Here is a 27,546-nt window from a genome sequence, read left to right as displayed (position 1 = left end):
ATGCATGATTCATATGGCCCTAAATATTTAAAACATATTGCTGAAACATTATTTTTTAGCTTAGAAATGTACTGATTAATTGATTTTAATACATACAACATAATTCCGGCACTCCTGTCTTTGTGACGAACAGTCCAAATGAAGAAGTGTGTGAAAAGCTGCAGCAGGGATGCCATACTGCTTCATGCAGCACAGTGTATCAAACAAAACTGCGAGGTTTTCAGGAGCATTGGCAAAATGTTGACTATGCTCAGATACTTTCTGCTTTTGTCCAGATACAGGAAAGCACGCAGATCTGGTTTACTGTACTGAATGTTCATTATTGATGAATTCCTGACTCGCATTATACTCTCCCCAATATCCATTTAATATGAGCGCTGTCTGTCACCTTTCTCGATCTGCTGCGGTCATCTTCTTGTAGGTCGAGAGGGACCTAGCCTGAAAGCATCACTGCACACTATTAACAACAATCCCAAACCGAGCAGAACTGGCATAGGAAGTCGACAGACAACTTCTACAAGTCACGGCACCAACAGCCAATTTGTGGGTAGCTCTAAAGTTTACAGGCGAACAGGTGAATGTTGTATGGATTCTAGTAAGAGGGCAGATGCATGAAGCATTGAAGATAGGGCAGCTGGCACTGGTTAACCTCGACCATCCCACAAAATGGCAGTTATGGATTAGAGGGCACATCTCTTCTTTCAATGAGTCAGTCAGCCAAAGTGACATTCGATGTGCCACGAGACCATCATGTTCCCATAATGTCCCCACTACAATATACCCTCGCTTGGTCACTACTGAAATGCAGCGTAACAGCATGGTTCGAGCTTGGGACGACGGTTTGTGGGGACGACTCAGGCCAGGGAGTATTTGAGGCTCATTAAGTTCTGGTTGGAAGGAATGGGGTGTGTGCTAAGATGTCCATTCCTGCACACAGACAGGTCTTCAGACCTGACACTACCCTTTAGCACACATTTTCACCTGTTCGTCCTTCACCCTCTTGGACAAGACACTCAACACAGGATTTGATTATATTGTGTCTCAGCCCCTCAGTAATAACAACGATGTGTAGATAGAGTCTGACTTTAATTTAGTTTGTCAAGTTCATAACACAGGTTTCTTCAATTACACCAATATTCAAGGAGTCCCTGACAATACAAGATACGACTGTACGTGGGCAAAAACACTTAGAAGGCAATGTACAAGAGAGTTATTTATATCTGATGAATGAGAGTGACTGTGAGTGAGACCCCATTTCTAATTCGACTGACCTGGCGTGGAACATACCAAACCACACCAGAAGCAGCATCCAGTCAAGATCTAAAATATATCCAAGCAGCTGTAACACACAAAGCAGGGCATAGGGCCACTTGAAGAAGAAGAATAGATGCACAGACTCACTCTCAAGGTGCCTGGAGTTCATTCAATACAATATGGCAGCTGATTCCACATATGCACATACTCCAATCACAGCACACCATTATTAATGTAGTCCAAGGCTGACAGGCATTTTGTTGAAAGTGCCATATATACTTCAAACACAACGGGGTCCAACCTCCCCCCCTTGTAATTGTGACAGGAGATGAATGGCAACTTCCTTCCTCCTGTTTTCTAGCTTGGGTCTGAGGGCACTCAGATTATCTGCATGATAGTAGCACCAGGGGCGGTGTTGGGGACAATGCTGTCCTCATAAGTAGATTAGGCAATTTGTCTGTAAGGAAAAGATTCAAAACACCATTTAAAAAATACAATAAATGAATAGTACAGAAAAGACCGACTTATAAAGGGAGTTTGTGATCAGTAATTTAGAGAAACTAATGGTATATTAAAAGATCAAAATGCTATACAGAAAACAAAAAAGGGTCAGTTAGTTCAATAAATCATTCATAAGCTAGATAAGTAATTTGCTATAAACGCATTTACCAATTTAAAAAGATGCAAGACTGAGCAGAATCTGCAAATAGGCTTCAGAGTACACAGTGGATGAAGAGAGAATCAGGCGCCATATTTAGAAGCTCAGAAAAGAGACTGACACAACCCCAAATTTGAGAAATAGAAAGCAATGTCAAATTACCTGATGGCATTGGATAAGCAGATGTACCATTCTATGAATCCCAATTCAGCATTATAAAACATCCTGTACTTCCACCATATTAGCACTATTCCCCCACTATGAATTTATTACACTCTTTCTTAGCTAATGTCATGTAAGGTGTCAGAGGAAATATGTTTCAATAAAGAATGGAAAGACTCACTATTAAACTATCATCAGCAAGCAACCAGGAAGAGTCTTGATAGCCACAAAAGGCTTCCTCCATAATTTTTTAAGAACAAGAGAACAGCATATCATCACAAATCAAACTGTGTACACTTTGCTGTGTGTGGTGTCACATGAAAAATATGAACATTCAATAAATATTATGAACTCGGCAACCCTATTTTACAAAATTAATTTGAGGCCTAGATAAGCAAAGGACAGAAAATACACTTACATTAGGAAGCAAAAAAGGATTCACTGCCATGATTGGGGAGTTAAACAGTCTCCAGTATTAGGGTTTGGTCTAGGGTTTTAAATTTCACAAAGGCATGGCAACCTAACGAGTAAATCCAAGTTTACAGGACAGTGACAGGGACAAATCTGTGATGCAGAATCGCAACTCTGCACCGTTTTGGGGAGGAAAAGGTGCCGGAAGGGCTGGTACTGGCAGAGGCTGGCTGATGAAGACTTCTACTGAAACACTGGCCAGCCGCACCCTCCTCAATTTGCCAGATTCTAGGGTGGAGAGATGTGTTTCCTACAGCAGGGCTATGTCAAGGGATGCAAAAATGTTAGTCTCTTCTTTGTCTTGATGCAATGGTACGGCCACTGAAATTAATGGAGATCATGCAAAGGATTTTGGGTTGGGATATCAAAGTAATGTGTCTAGTCAGGTCAAGCTAAAGCAGGTGATCGAATATGTTCGGTCACTGGCAAGCTTATAGACAGGGTGGTGATAGCTTACCACGTGCCAAGAAGGACTAGGGTGTAGCAGCACAGATACTACAAAAGTGTTATGCAACCAATGCTTCCCATAAAACTGCAAAGGAATGTATCACAATACATGGTCGTGTTTGGCTCTGACTAATATGTACAACACAAAATATAAACATGGAAGTGTACCTCCCAGCCGACTGTCTCCCCGATGCACCCCAGCAGTCAGCTATGTATTCAACAAATCAAGTTCACTGTGGGTGTCCCGTTCTCCTACAGGCAGTCCTCCCCACCACCTGGACATGTCAAGAGCAAACATATCATGCAACAATCAAAGAAGTAGATGTGATAAACAAGTACTATCCTAGTAGCCATTAAGTATAGATGTATTGTGCCCCCTAAAATGCCCCACAACAGATTATCTCTTGCAAAGCAACCATCACGCAGAATAATGGATGGATCTTTCCAATGCAAACATTGGAAAAGCATCTAAAGTTTGGGGTTGGAGTGGTCCAGAGGATATCAAAGTCAATGTTTAACAGGTAAGCACAACTTATCTCGCCTCTTGCAGCAGAGTCCACTCCGTACAAAGGTGACCTCCCCTCTGAGCATTTAAGAATAGTGTGCAGCCTTTGATGTTCTGGGGATTCTGCAATTGAGTCTTTTTGTTGGGAAGTCAATAGATGTGATATTAGTGGTGGTGGTGTTTGGTTAGCCATATCTGGTCATGAGTGACCCATAGCTGTGGGCAGACAAGTATTTTTCTAGGTCATCTAAAATGTCAAATTCTTTGTGTTTACCATTTATGGTGATAAGCACAGTGGATAACTACAGAGGTCATAATGAATGACAAGCTTTCTCAGAGTTGGCCATAGCACAAGGAATTTCTTCTGGCATACCAATGTATCATGGGAGAAGTCAGCTGCCATAGATCTTTGTGCCTCTGCAGAGGAAAGGGCTGTCACTTAGCTGCCATGACAACATATCTGGCCTGCTGATGTCAAAGAAAGACACTGTTCCCTTGGTGAGTGTTTCAACATCTGTCTCTCCTGATCTGTCCTATGTGCCCTTTGGTACTCCACTAGGGGCATAAAAGTCAGTTCTGTAAGTTCAGAGATAACTGAAGATAGGAAGTCTTCCATTGCAGGTCCTCTGGCCCACCCAAGAAGCAGACATTATTTATGTGATTGTGGTCTTTGATTTGTCATTTTCCAGTGTAAATGCCACACCTCGCTACCTACATTAGTAGATTCCAGGATTGTAAGGTGATCATCCATAGCCTCCACTATGTGATCTGTGTTGTCGAGCCATGCATGTAGAGAACAGGGATCAGACCTGAGAGATCTGAGGTCAGCAGCCATTGACTTGGTGTCTGCATACATCAGGTCAATAATTGACTTGATGTCTGTGAGCTATTTAATTATCGTTTCGAAGGTGATGTTTGCAATAGTGGATGTAAGGTGTTTCAACTTGCCAGTCACCACGTCCATAAAGAGAAGTTAACAAGTAGTTCTCCCCTTGGACATCATGGAGGGTGCAAATAGTCACGTACTGCAGGAAAGTGAAACTCAAAAGCAACACTAGTAATCCCCTTGCGGGTATCATATGAACAATATAAGAGACCATGGGGTGAACCCTTTGTGTAGGTCTGTGGATAGCTAGAACAATTTGTATCACTATCACTGTCTCCAGAGTGAAATCCACCTAATGCAAGTTAAGTGTGCCTCCTCCGAATGGGAAGAGAGATGCAATTGCCACAGGGCGCTGATCTGTGTCTGTGGTATGGCCCTGTAATATGGCTGATTGCCCACAGAGGGATTTAAGGGCCACAAAGTGAACACTATTACCAGGTCACACCGCATTGTAGATTAGGCCTTCCTTTAAGTGGCAGGACTCAGGAGAATATTGTGGTACAGGGAAGCAGCCCTATGGGGTCCCGATAAAGGTTGTGGAGTCTCAAACATTTACTACCAAGGCAGTCAGGGTCCCCCGACTAGGTGTTTCAGCTGTGCTAAATTAGGAGCATGTTGCACTAATCTTCAAAGTACTGTGGTGAGTTTATACCTAATCCATAAACCCAGTAGTTTCTGGTGCCAACGCCATCATTGAGAACAAGGAGCCCAGCGAAGTCCTTATCACTAGAGATATCTGTTGGAGATAGCAAGCCGTATCAGCTCAGGACTGTAAGCCAGTGTTTAGGCCCAGCCGCGCATCGGTACCTAGGTGGTTGCAGCAGAGGATGCAAAGTTAAAGGCAGAAAAAGGGCAGCCCATGGACAGTGTGAGTTCCAAGACGCGGTCCAGGAGTACTTTGAGCGGGGGCCAGGAAGCTACAAAAGTGGCCCGTGCCTGCGCTGTTGAAGGATGAGGCCCATGAGAGCAGCATGTCTAATTGGCAATGGGCTGCTGTTTCAGAAGGCTGGTTGAGAACCGTACAACACCCAGCGGACGAAGTGCATTAAAAAAAGTATGGGAACGGTGATGCTGCAAGTAATGGGGATGGGGTCAGTAAGTATGGGGTTGGGATCGAATGAGTGGCTAAAAAACCTAACATTTTCACGTTTTTGCAGTCTTTCACCTTCATGCATCTACATATAAAATAACTTGCAGCTTAAAAAAATAATAATTAAAAAGTTGTTAATCCGTGCAAAATGCACTAGTACATTATGAAATCTCTAGTAGTTAAAGCACTGCAAAGGTATGTGTGTAACCAGCGACAGAATTAAATCTTGGTTGGTGCAGTTGAAAATAGTGACCTGTGTATATTTAGTGCTACGATGTCCCAGCCTGTAACAGAAAGAACTGTGAATATTTAAGTCTTTATTTTAATTTTGCATTACACTACACACAGTATAAGATGGAATGCCAAAAATTTGCAAAAAGGTTGAAGATAAAATGGTGCTTCCAAAATATAGATTTTAGTAACACCTGGAATTATGTAATGTATTTTTTTTAATGTAACTGTCCCTTAAAAGCATGCACTTCACAGTTCATCTGGTGACGCTCTAGCACTACCAGTCAAGAACAATAAGTCTTTGTCATCACAGAGCTGGAAGAGATTCCATCAATTAACGCCAGTAGCAGCTCCCAAGCACGCTTTATATTTGCAGATTAACCAGTTGAGCAGATTTGCATTTGTTTCAGGCAAGCAGGCACCCTGACAAGAAGGCTTGATAATTGTTTAATTGTCTGCCCATCCTCGGTTTTACAGCACAGGAAACTCCCTGAATTACACTTCATCTGAAGCATTTAGGCTATCGGAATTAACCATCCCAGGGCAGTTGTCATTTCACAAAAACGTAGGGGAACATCTTTTCATAAATTAAAAAAAATATGGGCACACCATGCCCCTTCGATCCTGCCCACTTCAACCTCTGATAACACCTGTGCAGTGTCTCCTGGACTGCTGCAGTCATATTCGATTCACCCTCCCCTGACAGCGCACCACTGACTTCAGACGATATCGAGCTTCCGTAAGCCGCTTCAGGCAACACAGGCAGGGAACCAGTATGTGGGGACACCCCGCTTGACACTGCAGTCACATTAGGAGAACATGGTCTGTGAAGGGGATACATAAAGGGTTGCAAGCGCTGCACCCCCCGCTCCGGCACCCCAACCAACCCATGCATGTAGTAGGGAGCCCTGGGGGAGCGTCAATCCCCAAGAAAGCACCCGTCGACTCGGAAGCTTCAACAAGAGCTAGCCATCTTAGTCACGGTCGGACTCTGCTCCCACAGAAAAGACTCTTAACTCACACACATGGAGAACACGTCTCTACAATAGGCCAAGTTGTTAGCGAGGTAAGAAAGTGAAACAATCTCTATACAATTGCACTCCTTTTATTACAGGTATCATCTTCCATATAGGGCAAAGCAGTTAAGTTAAACACTGAAACAACATTCTTCTTTAGCCTCTGGCGTTCATCCATACTTCAAGAATGATGGCACCTTGACTACTACTGAGGACATGCTTAACAAAGAGAAATTGGTAAAATGTCTTTCCCTGAGGTAGCATTGTGTCATTTGGAGTTACACAGTCAAACTATTTATATGCCACCTGTATCATTCAAATTGTTCTTGGATTAACAAAAAGATGCAATATAATAAAGCACCTATTGGGTTATGGGAACGTAGGTAATATATGTACTATATAACACATTGTAGAAATGATTAACATGTAAGATAATAAAAAATAAAGCACTATTCATTGTATGAGAATCACTTCTTGTCATTAAAAGCCTAACCTGCACATACAAAGAGCTATATGAAGAGCTGTTGATATGCTTCAAAAAACGATTCAGAAAGGCAAGCGAGTTTAACAATGCGAAATGTGTTGTGACAATAGTCATGATGCCATTAAATTAAATCAAATGCGTACCCCTGTGTGCATTAGGAGTATTTCTACATGAACCTCTTAGAACAATAGGCATTTTAAAAACTGTATAGGACAAAAGGAAATAGAAGCATCTCCCAAGAGAACTGCCCCAACTTGAGAATTCAATTCATAACTTTATGTTTCAAATATAAGTAACAGGAGACAGATTATGGAAGTACTAGGGGAACACGGTGGGCTTTTGAGCTAGGCCCAGGTGAAATTCAAATAATGCAGGGAAATTCACTTATTTTCAGGAATTGTGCATTACACTTGTTATGCAAAATTCCCAAAACTGTGCCATTATGCCACACTGAATAATTAGGCCACCATCTATGGTAGAATTATAGCAGAAAACAACACAAATAACCAGAATTCTAATGGCCGTTATTCAGAAGACTAGAGCTTGTGTGCTGTTTTAGCACAAAACGCGTCCTTTCATCACAAATCTAGTGCTAAATGATGGCTTTGTATTTCACGCAATTGTCATATTTCCCAAAATGTTGCATGGTTTTGTAGAAATAGCATGCAATTTTGTGGAAATTCACATAAATATGCAAAAGCTAAATATGGAAATATTTGCTTTTTTGTGCTCTGGGCAACTTAAGTAATATAAAAAGGGCTTCAGACTCTGGCGTGGCAGCTTCTATAAAACCATTACAGCAAAACATTTCAAGTCTATTGGGGGGCACAAAATAACACTCTGGCAGGGAAAGGCTAAGCAGTTTAGTATCAGATCTGCGTCTGGCTACAAATAATATATTGAATTTAAAATTGATAAGTGAGTAGTGGTCGATGCAACGAACTGTACCACTCTCCAACTGAATTAACAGTCTCTTGATAATTTGTTTTGGATGCTTAGGTTTCGTGCTGTTTAACGAAGTGCAATGCTTCATAGCATTCCAAGATTGCTCAGGATAGGTAATCTCCAAAAATATTACTTTTCAAAAGGAGATTCATAGTGAAAGGAAAAAGATCTTCTCTTTTCTTCGGCTTATGGTATGGTAGGCAAAAACAGAACTAATTAAATAGACTAAACTTACTAAACAAACAATGTGAAATAATGACCTAAATCTTTCAAATCACAACTGACAGTACAGTCAAGCCAAGGATTTGTGTAATGTTAATTTAAATTAATATAATGCAAAGTAATTTAACATACCTGAATAAATAGCTGTTCCTCTTGTCCTATGTTTAAAAAGTCCTCTATTGGGACAGATCCTTGTTTTTCACACTTGTGATTTACTGAAAGAGTGTTTGGTTGACATGAATTGTCAACGATAAACTGGCTTTTTCCAGAGTCTGTTGTCAAACATACATCATGAGAGTAGGTCTGTAGAAAAGCTCTGACACCATCAATGCCAACAAACTGAGAGGCTGGAAGTGCATTAAAGTTATCCCCAGAAGATACACAGAGCTGAGCTTCCCTCCAGCGATGAATCCTGATTGCCAAAAGAACAGTGATCAAAAAAAGGAACAAGAAAGAAACAACAGCAACAGCAATCACCAAATAGAGAGTGATGTTTGACTCCATGTCCGCAGGAGCTGAAGGGTTACTTATATCATGAAGCATTTCCGGCAGACTGTCTGATAACACTATGGTGACTGTAACTGAAGAAGAAAGAAAGGTCTGCCCATTGTCCTTTACTAAGACCACCAGGAATTGTTTTATAGCATCTTTCTCCGTAATGGGCCGAGCTGTCCTGATTTCTCCGGTGTGAAGACCTACAGTAAACAATCCCTGGTCTGTGGACCTCAACAGCTGGAAGGAGAGCCATGCATTCTGCCCAGAATCAGCATCAACCGCGATTACCTTTGTGATGAGATAACCTGGCTCAGAGGAGCGAGGAGTCATCTCCATCCCAGAGGAGCCATCTGTTGGAGTTGATGGGTATAATATTTCAGGAATGTTGTCATTCTGATCTTGAATAAAAAAAATGACTGTGGCATTACTAGTAAGAGATGGAGAACCTCCATCCTTTGCTTTCACTTGGATCTGAAATTCTCTAAACTCTTCAAAGTCAAAGGATTTAAGAGCATAGATGACACCAGATTCAGAATTAATGGCAATATATGAAGAGAGTGGGATATCGCCAATGTGTCCATCGAGGATGGAGTAACTTATCTTGGCATTTTTGTCCGAATCCAAATCTGTTGCCTGGGCTGTAAAAATTGAGGTGCCTTGCGGTATATTTTCAATTATGTATGTCCTGTATGTCATTTGGTTAAATACTGGAATGTTGTCATTTTCATCTGTGATCTCAAGGGCTATTGTTTCACTTTTGACCATTGCCGGAGTTCCACTATCAGTAGCTGTAATTGTTATGTTATATAGAGACACCTGTTCTCTGTCTAAAACATCAACAGTTAACAAACTGTAATAACTTCCGATCGACTTTTTCAACTGAAAAGGAAGATGAGGCGGGAGGGAACAACTAACCTCACCAGTGACTCCAGAATCCCTGTCGTAGACCTCCATAAGGGCAATAATTGTACCCTTTGGGCTATTTTCAGAAATCTGTTTGAGCAATGATGAAATTAAAATCTCTGGGCTGTTATCATTCACGTTGATAATGTCTATGAGGACTCTGCAACGTGATGATAGGCTGCCATCACTTGCTTGCACTTCAAATTCATAAAATTCCAATTCTTCGAAATCCAGGCTGCCAGTCACGGATATGTCTCCAGTATTAGAGTCCAATTTGAACTTTTCTAAAGCTGTGTCTTTAATTTTGTTAAATGAATAGATTATTTCAGAGTGAGATCCCTGGTCAATATCAGTCGCTTTGACTGTTGTCACAACAGCACCTCTGGAAACATTTTCCACCACACTGACTTTATAAACAGATTGGTCAAACACAGGGGCATTGTCATTCACATCATCAACGATGACGCGGATCTGCATTGTGCCTGAACGGACCGGGTCTCCCCCATCTGTGGCTGTGAGGAATAGGAGGTGAACATCTTGCTCTTCCCGGTCCAGCGATTTGTCGAGGATCAGATGGGCATATTTTAAACCATCGTCACCAATTTTTACTTCCAGGCTGAAAGGTTCGCTGTCACGGAGTTGATAATTTTGGAGCGCATTGAGTCCAATATCTGCATCTTGTGCGTCAGGCAGCGCAAACCGAGCTCCGGGAGAAGTGTTTTCAATGACGTGTAATGACATTTGACTAGCAACAAACGTGGGCGCATTATCATTTATATCTTGAATTTCTACTTGGACGGCATATGCTTTCATAAGCTTATTCGATATAATTTCTATATTCAGTAGACAAAGATCGACGTGCCCACAAATTGTTTCTCTGTCAATCCTTTCATTAACGTATAAATGTCCGTGGTTCAAATTCAGAACAAAATACTGCTTCCTACCTCTTGACACAATGCGGGCTCCTCCTTCTGATAACTCCTTAATATCCATTCCCAGATCCAAAGCCACATTCCCAACAAACGAGCCTTTCCTAATTTCCTCGGGAATGGAATAACGCAGCTGCCCGGAAGCGGCTCCACAGACTGTCAGCAGAGTAACAAGAAGCAGCAGAGGAGCCCCGGAGTAACAACCTATCGGCGTGTGAGCCCCTGAGTGACAGCGTCCTGATGTCTGATCCCCGGAGTACCGTGCCCCAGAGTAACAGCGCCTCGATGTCTGAGCCCAGAAGTAACATCGTCTCGATGACTGAGCCCCGGAGCAAGAGCCTCTCGGTGTCTGAGTCCCGGAGTAATAACGCCTAAATGAATGAACTCCGGAATAACATCGTCTCGGTGCCGAAGCCCAGGAGTAACAATATATGGGTGAGTTAGCGATGCCTGAAAATTGAATCATTCTAGCAATTCTAAGTAAAGAAGCCTGTGCTGTCCGGCAATCAAAGAAATGAACCAAGCGGTTGCGCGAAGGTTTGCAGTGATTGTCAGATAACATCTGATGCTTTTATACAGTATGTTTCACGTGATCGGCTAAATCGATCTTTCAATTTCTACGACGGGTGAACAGCGACGCTCAGTGTCCAGATTAATAACTACAACATTTTAGACATAACTGTAGAGGGCTGCCCCTAAAATAATTTTCCAAATCACAATGTTGAAACTGTAGCAAAGCAACAAACGGTTGCTGCTGAATATTTTATACGACCGATTCCCCCCTTTTCTTTTTTACCTCACGTAAAAGATTCGTAAAATGGTGGGTTGGGAAGACGGAACAAAACAATCTAATTATTCAAATGTTTTCCCTTTATCACTGTGACTCTGGACACTGACTATATATATGGGTTTAATCTGTGCGTTGGGAGAAGAGTGGGCCCACCGAAATACTAGGATCATCTGGCATGCGTACTTTTTCAAAGTGATGATGCAGTAAAGTGTGTCAGGCGTGTCTGTGTTCCAATACAGTTATCATTTGTTAACAGAAATCTATATAATACTATGTTCCATCAATATGGCGGTGCAGAAGTAAAGACTGACTTGCATGTAGTTAGTCCCTGCGGCAACATGAGCTAAAGACGGGGGTTCAAATGCTATCCAGGTACGTTATCAGTGGTTGAAGATAATTCACTAATCCCGTTCATTAAAGTCTTATGTAAAATAATTAAACGTTGTATAAATACTTGATTTTTTATAGTATTGATTCTGAGAAAGATGTCATATTCTATTTCAAATATATATTTCTTCGAGTGCAGCACTAGAGAAACGTACAGGTAGGTACACCTAAATCCGACTTTCCAAGCAACTTGAAAGTGACATCTTTGAATAGATTAGATAATCACAATATGTATGATATATATGAGTTGATTCAAGACCAGCATACTAAATCTAGCTGCTTGTGGAACTCCAGAACAAAGGCTGACATTTAATAGAGAAAGCAAGATGACAGGCTACATGGAAACTTGAGACCCCACCACACAAATGTAGTGGATTCTCCCATCATAAACGTCGGTCACGCTCACGCTGTAAATGGGGTCAACCCACTCTACGAGGCCCTCTCCATTCAGATAGATGGCAAGAGATGAGAAGGAAGAAGAAATCAAACGAACTGCTGTGGATGGTTGTTTTGAAGTTGGGACGATTTGGTCTGGTTTTGGTGTTCTAAAAGGTAGATGTTCATTCAGAGGGATGGCAAGAGATGAGAAGGAAGAACAAATCAAACGGACTGCTGTGGATGGTTGCTTTGAAGGTGGGACGATTTTGTCTGGTTTTGTGTTCTAAAAGGTAGATGCAGTGTATGGGCGGCTGGAAAGAGCATGAGATAAGTGATGGAGAACAAGATGGCCTCACAGGCAAAACACAGTAATCAACTGACAGAGACACATCGGAGAATATGAACCAGACTGTAGAAAGAATGTGCAAGAAAAACAATGAACAAGAATTTTCAGTTAACCATTTGGGAGGGGCTGCTGAACGCTGCTGAAGGGCATTTGAACGAAATGGGGAGATGAAAAAAAGCGGAGAACTTTCCGGGACAATCTCAGAGAAACATATTAAGCAAAGCCTTTTCAGACTTGCTCTGACATCTGATGTAATCAAATCCCCGGTAGGAAAGCTAGTACAGGCGCCTGGCTAATGGATTTAAACCATACTGTAATGGCCTAAGTGGCTAAGGATATGCCTAGACATGGCTCCCGGGCACACTGTGCCACTGGAACCAAGCTGTACTTGACTTAAGAGACCCAAACAGGACGAAACTAAACTGGTTTTGGGATGCTTGGGTCCCAGCTCAGAGAGGGTCTGGGTTGACAGTTTGGGCTAAACAGTTTCTATTGAAGCAGGAGCAAGGCTGGTGTGCAAACTGCTGAGTCCAATCTTAAGGGGCATGGTGGGCAAAAAAGACGGGGTGAAATGACACCTGAATGATTGCCAGTGGGTAAGACTGTTCCAAGTGTTTCTCTCACCACCTTTTGTAAGTTTGATGTAACCACTATTTGGCTATAAAGTATGCCCATTCTAACTAAGCTGCACCAGACTAAAGTGGCCCCAAAGCACTGACACGATCAGGGGTGTAGCTTCAGAGGGGATGTTTGGGGTGTTACACCCCTCTAAAAATGCATTCTGTAGGAAATAGTTGGGTAAATGTGCTTTCAGTCAGGTATGGTGAAGTGTCTGTTAGATTGCATCCTGGATTTTTACATGCACACACATTCAAAAGTGCACACATACACTCTTTCTCGCCTCTGCCTTAAAACTTGGTTCGTTTGAAAACTATTGTGTTTTAAGAACCCCTAACAATCTGCACTTCTATTTCCACTGCCTCTTAAGTACCCTTCGTGTCCTGCGTCTCATAACATATTTTAACAAGAAATGCCACTGTGATTGTTGGGAAATCTGAAGCTTACACTCCCTTATCTTACTGACCAAGATACGCCCCTGAAAGCAATCTTGGGTTGCTTGTGTTCAGGTTCAGAGCGGACCTGGCTTGGCTGTTCAGGCTGGAATGTTCCCACTGAAGCAGGAGCAAGGCTGGTTTCAATATGGCTGGATCTCATTTGAGGAGGCAAGGAAAGACAAAACAATGATAGGTTGGAATGCTTCACCGAAAAATTGCCATTTGAAAGCATTCTTCCCATCAACTTTGTGTGTTTGGGTTCAAACCAGACACCGCATGAATAAGTTGTAAGAAATGCCCAAGAATCACCATCCTGAGAGGAAGTGAGGTAGTCCAATCAAGACTGAGTGTAAGCATGTCAGCCAGAACATTGCTTCAAAGAGATCAGCACACCAATTATGTCCAATTAAGAAGAGAGGATTCAAGTAAATTCCCCTGTCATCAAGTGCTTGGCACAGAGGATGGTTAAAATAGACAACAGAAGGGTAGGAAAAGCTTTAAGTACGTTTTTGATTGAATGTTTCCAATGAGTTACTGGGTGGTGACATCAGAGGCCCGGCAAAAGATTGCTCTGCATGGTCCAATGATGTGGCTATGGAGGAGGGCAACATGACCCAGTGGAACAAAGATATAAAAACAAGTACTAGTCACTGCAGTGTCAAACTTAAAGTTAACAACTTTGCTGCCTAAAGTAGAGTATTAAATATTGCTGTCTGAGTCAGACTCAGTTTTTGAACATGGGAGACTGTCATGGTTCTGGGAGTAAGGATTATAAAGTACAGCAGACCCCTGCAATAGAATAGTAGCCTGTCTCAATGGCTTGCATACAACATGTAACATCAAACCAGGGAGTCAGAGAGGGGAGAGGTCCTAGACTATTTAGGGTTTTGGGGAAAATAACCTTGTGTCCAGTGAACCTAAAAACACCAATCCCTGATTCATAGGAGGACTATCGTGTATAGATGCCAAAAAGTAATACTGCTATGGCTTGCTAGAGATGTTCAACCTGTGAAACACTTTAGGGTCCAGAGATTAAAAGACAGGTTTTCAGCACACCTGCACTAGACCCTAGATTCAGTGCTGGTGATGGGGGTGTCCCTTAAGACAGTAAGAGTGGGTTTCCCATGGTTTGGGTGGATCATACCACAAGATACCTACTGATAATGTCATGTAAACCTAAACTCTCATAAGCATTTTCATCCAAACATATTTATAAAATACATTGTTTCTTCCAGGCGAACCAATTTCATGCATGACTGCATGACACCAATGTAGATTGAATGTAAAATGAAGTACGCCTCCTCTACTTCTTCCCACTCATAAGCTGAAGGATTCAAATAAACGGTAAGTAGCATAATAAGGGTCATGATTCAAACCTCCCACATTGACAAGGTAGTTCTTCTTACATGTTTTAGGTTCAACATGTTCTTGTCATTCAGAGACTTGTCATTCTTGGTAGGCTGGTGCCCAACGGCTGAAAGCATGGAATCATTAAGCCGCTATTGACCACATCCAACATGAACTCTAGGGATTAAGCTAATTATACACCAATCACCATGCAGCTAGTTACTTTAAAAATTGGTGAAAAATATTTTAGTCCATTGGTTGTCATCCCACCACGAAGCACTCAATTTGTTTGATTACGCACAGATGGGTTTTTGGCATAGGATGGGAACAGAAACTGTAGTGTCAAAGTTTTTGATGAACTGAGACTAACCTTAGATTTTGGGTATTCTTCTGGACTTATCCTGTTAGACCTCCTCGCTGCCTTGTACATGGTATACCATGTCACATTGATTCACTGTTTGGAGACAGTAGGTGAGCAAGAAACAGCAAATTCTTAGTTCTGTTCTTTTCAGTCTGGGAAGAAGCAATCAGTATCCCACTCTCCATTTCAAACGAAGGGCTTGTTGCTTTACTGCCCAAAGGATGCTTATTGCTGAACTTGTTCAATGTCTAAATGAGCACCTGTCGACCACCATTTAATTTATTTACTTATGTTGACAATACTTAGACTAATTCACTATTCAACACAATAGCAGTCTCTCCAGTCTTGTTTCACTGACATTCAAGACTGGTTGACCACAAATTTGCTAAAGCTCAATACCTGCAAAACAGAATTGGTAGTTTAGGTCATGACAAATTATGGTCCCCATCTCTCTGGCCTAACCAATGAGGCCTTTGCCCAGTCCTGTTCCGAAAATCAAAAACCTTGGTTTTATCATGGGAAAAGGGTGTACCTGAGAGATCTAGTCAGTTCTGTGGTCTCCACATGTTTCACCCAAATGTGGCTCTTGGTAAAAATGCTTTGTATTCCCTCACAATTGCCAGCTTTAATGGTTGTCTCATTTTATTCAGACTGGACTATGCAAACTTCTGTTACTTAGGTTTGCCTGCAGGGACAATTACAAAACTTCGAAATATGAAACTAAACTTCAGACTGACGAATTCTAAGTATGTTTCAGTTGCTTAGCCGAGCCTTTACTGTCTGCCAAGTACCATAAAAAATGAAGTCAACACCTTTTGCTAGGTTTACTGGGAGGTACTTTACAGCCAAGAAAACATGGTCCATTTTTCAGGATTCCTCCATATGAGTCATCATGCCCGCTCTCCTACACAGCCCTGCACTCATTTATTTCTCTGTGTTTTAAGGGGCCTTGCTTGGGAGGAGGAAAACACTGCAGGCAAAGATGAAGACATATCCTTGGGTAAGATCCAGACTAAAACAAATTATGGCTCCTAAAATAATGCAAACATCTGACTGGGACATCCAAGCTGAAGCACTGGGGAAGTCTGACGCAACATTTCAATTAAATGTTCTGTTTGGCATAAGGCTTCATAAATGTGTACACTCCTAACATCATAACAGATGCCAAATGCCCTTTGAATCATACATTTAGAGGGCGGTACACTATTTCAGAGAGGTAATCAACAGTCCTGTAGGGAATGAGCTTGATCTTGAGGTAGAAGAAAATCACTAAAACTACCAGAGTTCCACTGTCATTCAAGTTACAATTGTGATTATTCAGGATTCGTGCTCTGTGAGTAAAACATAAGGTTACATTATTTCAAAAAGGCCACTTGTGACCTATCCGATGAGCTGATAATCTCATTAGCAATATAGGGGTTCTTGATTTCTTAGCACTTTTTATTTGACCTGGTAACATAAGCAAGTGGTCACTGACAAGGAAACAGATGACTTCTCCGTCAATGATGGTCAACAATAATTTGAGATTACGTCATTTGGAGTATAACTTTTTCCATTGCATTTGAAACATTTGAGAGGGTTTGCAATCAAGTGTTAAACTGATTTGTTTTGTGTACAGATCACATTGCTGTTGTCATCACCAATTGAGAGAAACAGTTGGGTACTGTGAAAGTATGTTTATTAACTAGAAAATAGTGTTTATTTCCCTTTCCTTCAAACCGTGATGTCTCCATGTTAGGCTGATTTATAGTTTGAACATTTGGTTCTTTCCTCAGAGGCAGACTTCATGTCGATCCTCTTGCTGATTTTCTATTTAGACACAATTTTGACTTACGAAGTGAACAGATATATGCTAGTACTTTGTTGAACTATATTTTAGTTTATGCAAATTAACTTATGTTAAGACCCCTCGCAATTTTCTTAATTTTTATGCATTACTGATTATGATTTGAATTTAACTAACTACCTTTTCACTTCTATAATGTTTTTTAAGTTTTGAATGAGCCTTTATGGTTTTGACTTTAAATTTTATCCTGCAAATGTTCTATTCCAATTCCATGGTCCACCGTCCTTTGAGACTCGTACATCCTCAGTCCTGCGTATTTTTTTGGCCTTTAAAGTTATTAGTGAAAAGTGCTGATAGAACCCTAAGTGGGCCCTACACATGGTTAATACAACTAGCAAAACCACTGATTACAACTTAGAACAGATATTGGTAGTATACACTGGGAAGCAAATGGGTGAAGGGGACATCCATTCTCTATATTCCAAGTTGCACACAATCTTAAACTAGGTAACAAAGAAGACACCAGCCCACGGAAAGCAACTCACAGAGGACTACAACACCGATATGAGCACCTACATTGTTCCCATTGAAACTCCTCTAAACATCTAATCAAACAGAAGCATCCACAAATGGACCATTTAGCTCGAGAGAGTCTAGTGGATTTATAAATGTTGAAAGAAGCACATTTACAATGTATTCTATACATGTTTCTGATTTTATTGACTGATAGACTGATAAATCTGTCTATGGGCTTAAGACCATAAAAAACACAGGTGAATAAAACCAACCAGTCACTCAAGATTTGTGGAATTTCCACAAATCCACCTGGCCAGAGGACAGATAAGCCATGTGAAACAACTGACCATATTTGCAACAAAATTGTCACAATTGTGCAGGCTAGAAAGGCAGTTTACTTAACTCATATGGCTTACCCTGAACTTGACCACCAAACAAACACTCTTATGAAGATGTACAACTCACCTTTGAAGTAGCATCTTTCGCAAAATACTGACTCGATCTTTTAGAACCATAATTATGTCAGTGCAAAATAACTATAAAAAATGGATGAACTCCTTCAGTGCCAAGAACTCTCAAAAGTCCAGTGACAACAGAATGTCAATTTCCAAGCAGCAGGGAAAGCTCATGCTATTTGATGGCAGACTTTCCCACAGTTCTGTACTTCAGGCCTCTTCTCTTCTGAGCTACTACCCTGCAATATTTGGAGGTCACTGTAATATTATCTCAAACACAATCAAATGCATCACATTTAAGAAATTATTATGAGACGCCATAAGCAGTGGATTGTTTAGAACGGGACGTCTTGCCTGGAAAATTAAATCACAAATCATTTGTTGAAATAAATCAAGTGGCACATATTTATACATTCCCTTATGTAGAAGAAGACAAGAGCGTTATTTAAATTACGGAGAATCATTAACAGGTCTACCAGGTTAGTGGACGGATGCCCTTCAGTGATCTGTTAGAGGGTGAACACAGTACTTAGAGATGTTCCCCTGACAGGTGGCAATCTCTGCAGCATCAGCTGATCTGCTGCTGCAGTGGCTCCTTTTAATGCACCACAGCTTTGCTGATTGGGATCCATGTTTAGTGAGTCTTCGCAGCAAAACTATTTGATTTTCAAAAACAAACTCCGAAAGCAGATATTTGGTTCCGAAAGCAAGAAAAGGAAATGTCACTGACAGGCTGGGAATTTTCTTCCTGGGTGAGGGGAACATTTCTTTGGTTTCCTGTTCCTTCATTTACTGTTTGAGACTGCCAGGAATTAGCTGACAGAGCAGTACAGGAAAAATGAAAGAAAAAATGATGCTCTAAATAGAGCAGATAGATATTCTGTAGTACATCCCCCAGTTTCAAATCATGGTTATTTGACCTGGTATTCTGTATAAAGCAACTGGAGGCGTATTACGCAATGATTCCTCAGGCCAAAAGACCCAGGTTTTTCTAAACTCCACTGCAAATATTTAATGATTACCACTCGGCAAATAGGGGATGAATGCACTGCATCTGGAGAGGATAAATATATGGCATGATATAACTGGTGAGAGAAATCAGTACACAATACTGCATACTTATTTAGATGTTAGATCATATGAAAATATCAGAGATCTGGGGTCTCCCTAATTCCACTTCCTCTTAATATGCAGTTTACTGGGTTGATCCTCCAGCACTATACATCATAGCAAATGCAGTATGTAACCTGTTATGAATCTGTAGACAATTGTTTCTCCACACTACCACTATCCACTATATTGATAGAAAATATGTATTGTGTTGTTATCAAAATCGCCATAAATTAATAAATTTAAAAGGTTTTGATTGGAAATTGTTGAAGGGTGGAGGTCCTATGTCTGAGATTAATGGAGGGAGTTTAGTATTAAATATATATTTTTTGTAAATGGATGTGGAAGCAGTGGGCCTACCTTCAATGCCTAAATGAATCTCGTTGAGTATTAACTATAAGGAGAAAGTAAGAGGGTTTATTGTTTGTGAATAATTAAAAACATTATTTTCAGTGCAGTCTGAGGGTTAAACCATTCATGTAATGGAAACTGGAAATAAATCTGAAACTAGGGCAGATATATACATAATTTATCAAGAGAAATAAAATGTGCAAATATTTGCAACAGGATAATTTCCAGAAGCATGTGTTAATAATGTAGGAACCCTTGTACACTAAGCACTAGAAAAAAAAGGATCTGCAACCAGCCTCAAACATTTGATGCACCAGCAGGTTAGCAAAAGATGAAAGCAGAGTTTGGGAGGGAGTATATCTCCTAATGTGAGATCTGACAAGTGTCAGGCCAGGCTTTGTTAAGTTCATGTGGCAAATACAAACAATTTAAAAAGAACATGCAATTGATTAGGAAGTGAATGTAAAGCTGCTAAATATCTAACAAAGTTCCTATGTCTAGGCAACCCTAAAAAAAAAACAAGCGCCTGTATTTTGAAGTACATGTACGTGTTCTAGTTTATAATTGGGAAGGCAAAATTTCACAGTGTTACCAAAACCCAGTTTAGACAAAATATAAGTGCCTGGATATTGGTTTTATGGCATGAAGTAGTGATATATGGTAAGATTTTGCCAGGTTATCAAACTACAAAATGAGTTTAGAAACCCATAATTAATTGCTTTTTGGAATGGATGTGGTTAGGGCGTCTGTTTCCAATACTGATTTATTAAGGGGTGTATGATTGTTTCGCTACCATAATCAGGTCACAAACACTAAAAAGTTACAGATGCCCAACTTGGAATGGTAACACATTCACGCTAGGCAAAGGGTGCTCTTGGGACCACTTCACCACTTCCTCTTTGTGAATATAAAAAAAAAAAGTTTGTTAGGAAGTAGACAGTGGTCCAGGTGACCACTGCCAAATCAAAAACTAACTTTAAGTAATAATAACATTTTCTATTTAAATGCAGCCTGTGTCCTTTAAAGAAAAAGAACTGAGTAAACAAAATGTTTTTTATTAAAATGTGATCACAAGCATGATGGTCTGCTGAGCCAATAGGCCACAATCCCTATGATGGCATCTAATCATAGTGAGTTGCAATTCACAACCTGCCTTAGGAATACAATATATATTTCAATTGATTGCTATATATTAAGAACTGAAACTAACAATAGCCGAACACCAACTATTTTTCAGCAGTACTCTTAATATCTGTATCTGTTAAGTATTTAAAACAAAGAATACCTATGTATTCTCTGTAAGCATGCATGCAACTTAACACCATTTACTATTAGAGAGTCATGGTGCAAAATGAGTGCAATCGCACTACAAAATGTTTTCCAAACATTCATGGAAATGCCCACTGCCAGCTAATATTTAGCCAAATTCAAGTAAGGGGAAAGTTTATATGGTGCAATATACACAAAAGATGTAAATCTAAAAGTAAATAAAAGTACCAAATGTGCTAATTACCAATTTGTGGTGAGTGTACTCAGTGACTGCCCTTACAATGTTGTAGAGGCACATCAAGGAACTCAAATATTCATTATTTCATATACTGCTGCAATTTTACTCATCCCCTCATCCCCATACTAATAATGTATACAAAGTGGGAGTGTATCTTCAAATAGTATATATATATATATATATATATATATATATATATATATATTGATTGATTGCCCCCCCCCACACACACACAGCCTGGGAGTTTCCTAACAAGGTAAGGAGAGTCATTTTTTCCCTGTCCAGTGACAAGAAAGGGGATAAAGCCTTTATATTGTCCACCCTAAATAGTGTGGATGGAGTAAAGTCCCTCCTCTGATGACACCTACTCCACTGGGACATCGGAGAAAGTGTTCTGTCAACAATGCCAATGGGGCCTCTGTCGATGAAATACATATGGTCCATCCAACTTTAAATGAGGCAGGCAGAGTGCCTTGCATTTGCAATAGTGAAACCTGTTCGCAAAACTCTAAATCAGACTTTATTGTTTAATGCATGGGCTTTAGCAATAAATAAAATTAAGGACTGGAATGTCAAGATAGAGTACACTGGGAGAGGAAGCGCGGGAGGCCGGGTTAGGTAGGACAGTGTGTAACCTGTGGGTCACTTGATGATGCCCTTTGACTACAAGTAATCATTGAGTATCACATTGTTTTTTTTTTTTTTTTTAAAGTTAATTAAATAGCTCACCTGAATAAAGGATTCTTCTTCTTTTCAAATTTTTAACACATCCTCAACAAGAATAGATCCTGGTTCTCAAAATTCTGGTTTTCTGACAAGGTATTTGAACGGCTTTAATTGGGATTATTTAACTGGCTAATCCCTGAATATGCAGCTAAACAGACATCTTGAGAATAGGTCTAGAGAAAAGCTCTAACTCAGAATGAAGTGAATTTAATATCAGATGGCTCACAGAGCTAAGATTAGCTCCAGTGATAAAGCCTCATTGATAAAACAATAATTATCAGGCAAAGTAACAAGAAGAAAACAGTAGCTACAGTGATCATTAGATACACAGTGAGGTTTGACCCATTCTCAGTAGGAGATGAAGGGTTACTTATACCATGAAGCATTTCTGGCATACAGTCGGTCACCACTAAGGTGACAGTATTTTATTAAAAGAGAGCACTCTGCCCAATACCCTTCACTAAAATCTCCAGGTATTGTTTTACAGTATCTTTTTCCATAATGAGGTGAGCTGTCCTGATATCTCCGGTATAAACACCTACAGTAAACAGTCCCTGATCTGTGGATCTGAGCAGCTGGTAGGAGACTGAAGCATTCTGCCCAGAGTCAGCATCGACTGCTACCACCTTTGTGATCAGATAACCTGGTTCAGAGGAACGAGGAGCAACCCTGAAGCCAGTACTGCCACCTGTGAGGGTTGAACAGTGTAATATTTCAGGACTGCTGTCATTATGAGCAAGTATAAAGAATTTGAACATTAACGGTATTTGCAAGAGGTCAAGGGACACCTTCTTGTGCTTTTGCTTGGAGCTGAAATTCTGTCAAATCTTAAAACTCAAAGGACTGAAGTGCATAGATGACACCTGATTTAGAACTATTGGACATTTAGGAACTCAGTGGTGTATCTCCAATGTGTCCATCCATGAAGTAGTAACTTATTTTGGCATTTTTGTCCAAATCAAAATCAGTGGCCCTGGCAGTAAACAATGATACACCTTGAGGATTTTTTTTCCTTTATGTAGGCACTGAATTACATTTTCTGAAATACTGGTAGACTGTAATTTCATCCGTAATTTGAAGGTGTATGGCTTTTGTTCCGAACAGTGGTGGGGTTCCACTGTGTGTGGCTGTAATGGTCATTTTATAGTATGAGAACTGCTCCCTGTCCAAATCACAATAAGCTACTGAACTGTAATAATTTGAAATTGACTTCTATAAATAAAATGGTAGGTGGGGAGAAAGAAAAAATTACTTTTTTCCCCTGAAGCCCTGTCATAGGCCTGCAGAAGAGCAATAACTGTGCCCGGAGGACTATTTTCTGCAACTTGCTTGAGCTGAGATGACATCAAAATCTCTGGGCTATTATCAATCACATTAATAACTTCTATCAGAACTTTGCAGCTTTATGAAAGACTCCCATCAGTTCCTTGAACGTCAAATGCATAATTTCTTGCTTCTTGCAAGGGTCAGCTTTTTCGAAATCCATCTTCTCATTCATGGATATATCACCAGTTTTTAAATCAAGGCTGAATTTTTGCAAAACCATGTCCTTGACAATATCAATAGCACTTACGGGAAAAACATCAGCTCCCTGTGAAACTTTTCCCAACACACTGATCTTATAGACAGACTGGCTGAAAATGTGAGCATTATCATTGAAATCGAAAACCATGACAATGATCTGCAATGTCCCTGATTTGACTGGGTGACATCCATCTGTTACTGTTAGGATTAACTACTGAACATCATTTCCCTCCTGGTCTAGTGATTTCTGTAGGCTCACTTCAGCATATTTTGTACCATTTGCCTATCCCTTACATTCAACATAACATTTGTACTATTACTAAGAAGAGAGTTCTGAACAGCATTAACTCCAACGTCTGCATCTTGTGCCACAGGCAACAGAAAGTGTGTTCCCGTTGCCATGTTTTCCTTGATTTGCAAAAAAAATTTATCAGTCATTAACGTCTTGAATTTCTACTTCCACTACTTACAATTTCATAATGTTCTCGGATACAGCCTCTACATTTAATAAGCATTCAGCGACGTAGCCATATATATTTTCTCTGTCAGTCCTTTCATTACCCCAGGTTGCCTTTGTCCTCATCCTTTTCATCACAAATGAGATACATCCTTTCTTACCATGAAGAAAGAAAACACAGAGACATGCTAGTATCTACTGCCCCACCCCTTCCTGCTGGAGCCTCAATAAGCAATACTTACCCAACATTCCTCCTGTTCTTTTTTCTGTCATGCTGTCAGGATGAGGAGGGCAAGGAATGGGGTTGGTCTTGCGTGGCTCGAGTGATCCTGTGGTAACTGTTAATCTCCAGCGGCATGTCAGCAGGGCAGAGGTGTTAGCTGTTAGGAGTGCCTGTATCCCAGTCTGCGGAGCTTGCTGGGAGACATGTTGGAGGCCTGGATTGCGTGGTGCAGTTGTCTATGGTGAGTCCCAACTTGGTAGAGATTCCGGCACCCGGCTTCTGGGTCACTGGCCGAGCACATTCACTGGTGAAGGAGTGTACACATGCATAGCCCATTCTCAGCTCTCCTGAGTGGTTGGGGAATGGAGAGCTGTGAAGCCGCGCTTAACCACGGTGTCTATTTTTTCAGGTGCGGTCGGACCGCAACTCTGATTATCAGAGCAGCGCCCTTTGCGCTTTTGCACCACCTTAACAGTGCATTTCGGGAAGCACATTCTGTGCTCTGGTCGCGTCATCCTTACCTGTTTCCTTGAGTTTTCTTCCTGTTCGTTGGTAGAGGACCCCTCTTCTTTTCTTTTTCCTTATTTTTTTTCTTGTTTTGGTGCACTTTGCTTTTTCTTACTCCTGGTCTCCATGTTGTCTTCTTTATGTTCCTTTTTCCCAGCATGACTTTTTCTTTTATACTGTTACCTTTTTTCCTATTCTTTTCTATGGGCCTTTCCCAGTCCAAGATGGTGTTGCTTCCTTTTCCTATGTTGTCACTTCCTGTCTTCCAGTACATAGGTCACTCAGTCCTGATCTTCTTTGCGTTGCAAACACTTCCTCTTGGTGGTGATCCTCTCTCCTGTTTGTCGTGTTTTCTCCAGTTCCTGTTGCTCTGATTGAGATTTTTTCAAATTTTTCCTTTTTTCACTCTTGTTTTTTCCTCTTTTTCAGGAGCTCCTGTTTAGAGGTTTTTCCCATATTGTTGGGGGTTTTCCCTCTGGGACTCCTTCTGGAGGGTACGGTCTGTTTTGGCGTTTCCTGTCAAGCAGTACCGTGGCCACTAGAAAGGGTCACCCTTATTTTGGTCAGTCCAGAACCAGCAGAAGACCAGGTGTTCTTTCAAATCCTTCAGTCAAAGCTGAGAAGCATCGTGCAGATCATGACAAGAGCATGAAATACTGATGTCTTGAATTTCTTACATACTACTTGTTTTTGGGCCTCTGTTGTTCAAGTTTGGTAGCATTACTTGCAACGGTGAACCATTCGAAGAAGAGGAGATCTGTGGACACTTCCTCTTATTCTGAGCCTTCCTCCTCTCTTACCCTACCCAGGTGTCGCAGGGAGAGTGCTGATGACAGGCTGTGGTGACACATTAAGTAGACGTTTTGTGACATGAGTCTGGACAATGTTGAACACAGTGAGGTGTTGGCAGTGCCTTCTTCTGGACCCCGGGATCTAAGGAAGAGGCTTCTGGTACTGAGGAGCATAAAGCGATGTTACCAGACTTGCTCACACATATTAAGTCTAATATGGGGTTTCTGGGGGAGGAGGTTCTGGGAACTTCTGCAGGTTTGCTCCTTCTTCAATTTCAGAGTTCTAGCCAGCTGGATGTGCCTGAGCATCCACACATTACTGAGGTCCTGAAAAGGGAGTGGAAGAATGGGGACAAGATTGTTCTCCCTTGGTTTATGGCAAATTTGTATTTGTTGCAGGATATGCAGAGGGATCGCCCCGATTCCATAACTATTGACTCTTTTGTGGCCAGTTTGGTGGGGAGGATGCAGTCATAAAGGGATCTGTGGATAAGAAGATTGATGCTGCTTTGCAGAAAGTGTATTCTGGATCACATCTCACACTGTGGGCTGGGATATATAAGATTTATGTCGCCCAGCCCTTATCTCTGACATTAAGCCAGTTCTTCCAGTCCATGGTTGATGCATCTGATTGTTCTGCATTCCTGGAGTACATCAAGTGTCAGGTTGAATATATGTCAGCCATCTCCTCTGATGTGGTGAGGGTAGTGGCTCTGTCTGGGGGTACTTGCATTGCTGCCAGACATAACTTGGTTTTGAAAGACTGGCAGACTGAAGGCATTGGCTCTCAGGCTTCCTTTTTAAGGGTACCCTGTGGTTTGATGCCGAACTAGAGAAGCTCCACTAGTTGTACAAGGAGAAGAACCATTCCTCCTCCCTGAAGCAGCCATCTTTGGAGAAACTATCTATGAAACCCAACTCACCCTTTTGTCGGCCCTCCAGGAGGCAGCCTCAGCAGGGAGGTCTGAGCTCATAGGAGTAGAAAAAAGAATGCTAAGTCTCCCCCAAAACCTCGCTCCTGACTATATCATGGAAGCTCAAGAGGGGGGACTGGAGGATCGCCTTCAAAGATTTCTTCAGGTGTGGAAGACATCTACTTCATACGCTTGGGTGCTGGACATTCTACTTGAAAGATACCACATCAAGTTTTCGGCTGTGCCAAGTTGTTCTGGTATAAGGCCCACATCTTGGCCCTCAAAGGTGGAGAGATGTTTAGCCGTTTCTCACGGCATAGACTCTCTTCTTCAAAAAGCAGCGTTTGTGGAAATTCCTCAGGCAGAAAGGGCCAGGGAATTTTATGCCATAATTTTTGTGGTGGAGAAGTCCAGAGGAGGCTTTCGACTTGTGTTGAACCTGAACACTGTCAAAAGGTTTGTAAGGACCCTGCACTTGAAGATGGAACGCTGCAGAGAATCATTCCTCTGGTGGTCAGGGGGCATCTAATGCATACACTAGATCAGTAGGACGCATATTATCATGTACCAATTTATCCCCTGCAACAGCAGTACTTCAGGTTTTGCACCAAGGAGCAGCATTTTCAATTTGGGGTGTTGCCTTTCAGGCTGAAATTGGCACCACAAGTGTTCACAAAGGTGGCAGCTCCTTTGGTGGTCTCCCTTGATCTGCAGAGAACCCACCTATATCCATATCTGGACAACTGGCATTTCATGCTCCCACGAGGGCTCAGCTCCATCACATATGGCCTTGGCCTGTGCTCAGGTGCAGGTGCACGAATTCTCATCAATCAAGGTAAATCCCAGTTGGCTGCTACCAGGAATCTGATGTTCATAGGGGCACACTTTTGTATAGATCTCAACAAAGTGTACCTTCCAGAGCTCCCAGTGGTGGTGTTTAGGTCTCTGGCCTTGCATGTGATGGGCTGTCATTCCTTCCTAAGTATGACAATGGTTGAGATTGTTGGGGCACATGGCGGCAACAGCAGTAACGGTACCAGGGGCCCATTTTCATCTTTATCCTACCTGAACAACCGGGGGGGGGGAATTTGGTCAAGATCTATCAGTGCTGTTGATACCCTGATCCTTCAGTGGCGGGAACGGTGCCTGCAATCTCTGGCAGCAGTGCACATCAGAAGGATGGCAAATTGGATGGCAGATTCCCTCTAGGCTGTTTCTTCCTTCCCAGGAAATCTCTCTGACAAACGTAGTGTTTCGTCAGCTGTGCGAGAGGTTTGGTGTGTCATGTCTAGACCACCTTGCCTCCCGGTTCAATAT

General features: G+C 41.4%; 1 protein-coding gene across 1 annotated transcript; it reads right to left on the bottom strand.

Annotated features, from left to right (window-relative positions):
• Positions 1-8,494: 8,494 nt before the first annotated feature.
• On the bottom strand, positions 8,495-11,204 carry LOC138246981 (protocadherin gamma-A11-like). The gene has a single exon (XM_069201730.1). The coding sequence runs from the start codon at positions 11,162-11,164 to the stop codon at positions 8,495-8,497; it is 2,670 nt and encodes an 889-aa protein (XP_069057831.1). The 5' UTR covers positions 11,165-11,204.
• Between the last annotated feature and the right edge of the window lie 16,342 nt (positions 11,205-27,546).

The sequence above is a fragment of the Pleurodeles waltl genome, chromosome 7 (assembly GCF_031143425.1).
Source record: "Pleurodeles waltl isolate 20211129_DDA chromosome 7, aPleWal1.hap1.20221129, whole genome shotgun sequence".
Lineage (NCBI taxonomy): Eukaryota > Metazoa > Chordata > Amphibia > Caudata > Salamandridae > Pleurodeles > Pleurodeles waltl.
The sequence above is the reverse complement of the archived record's forward strand: the minus strand, read 5'-3'. Positions and strand labels throughout refer to the sequence as shown.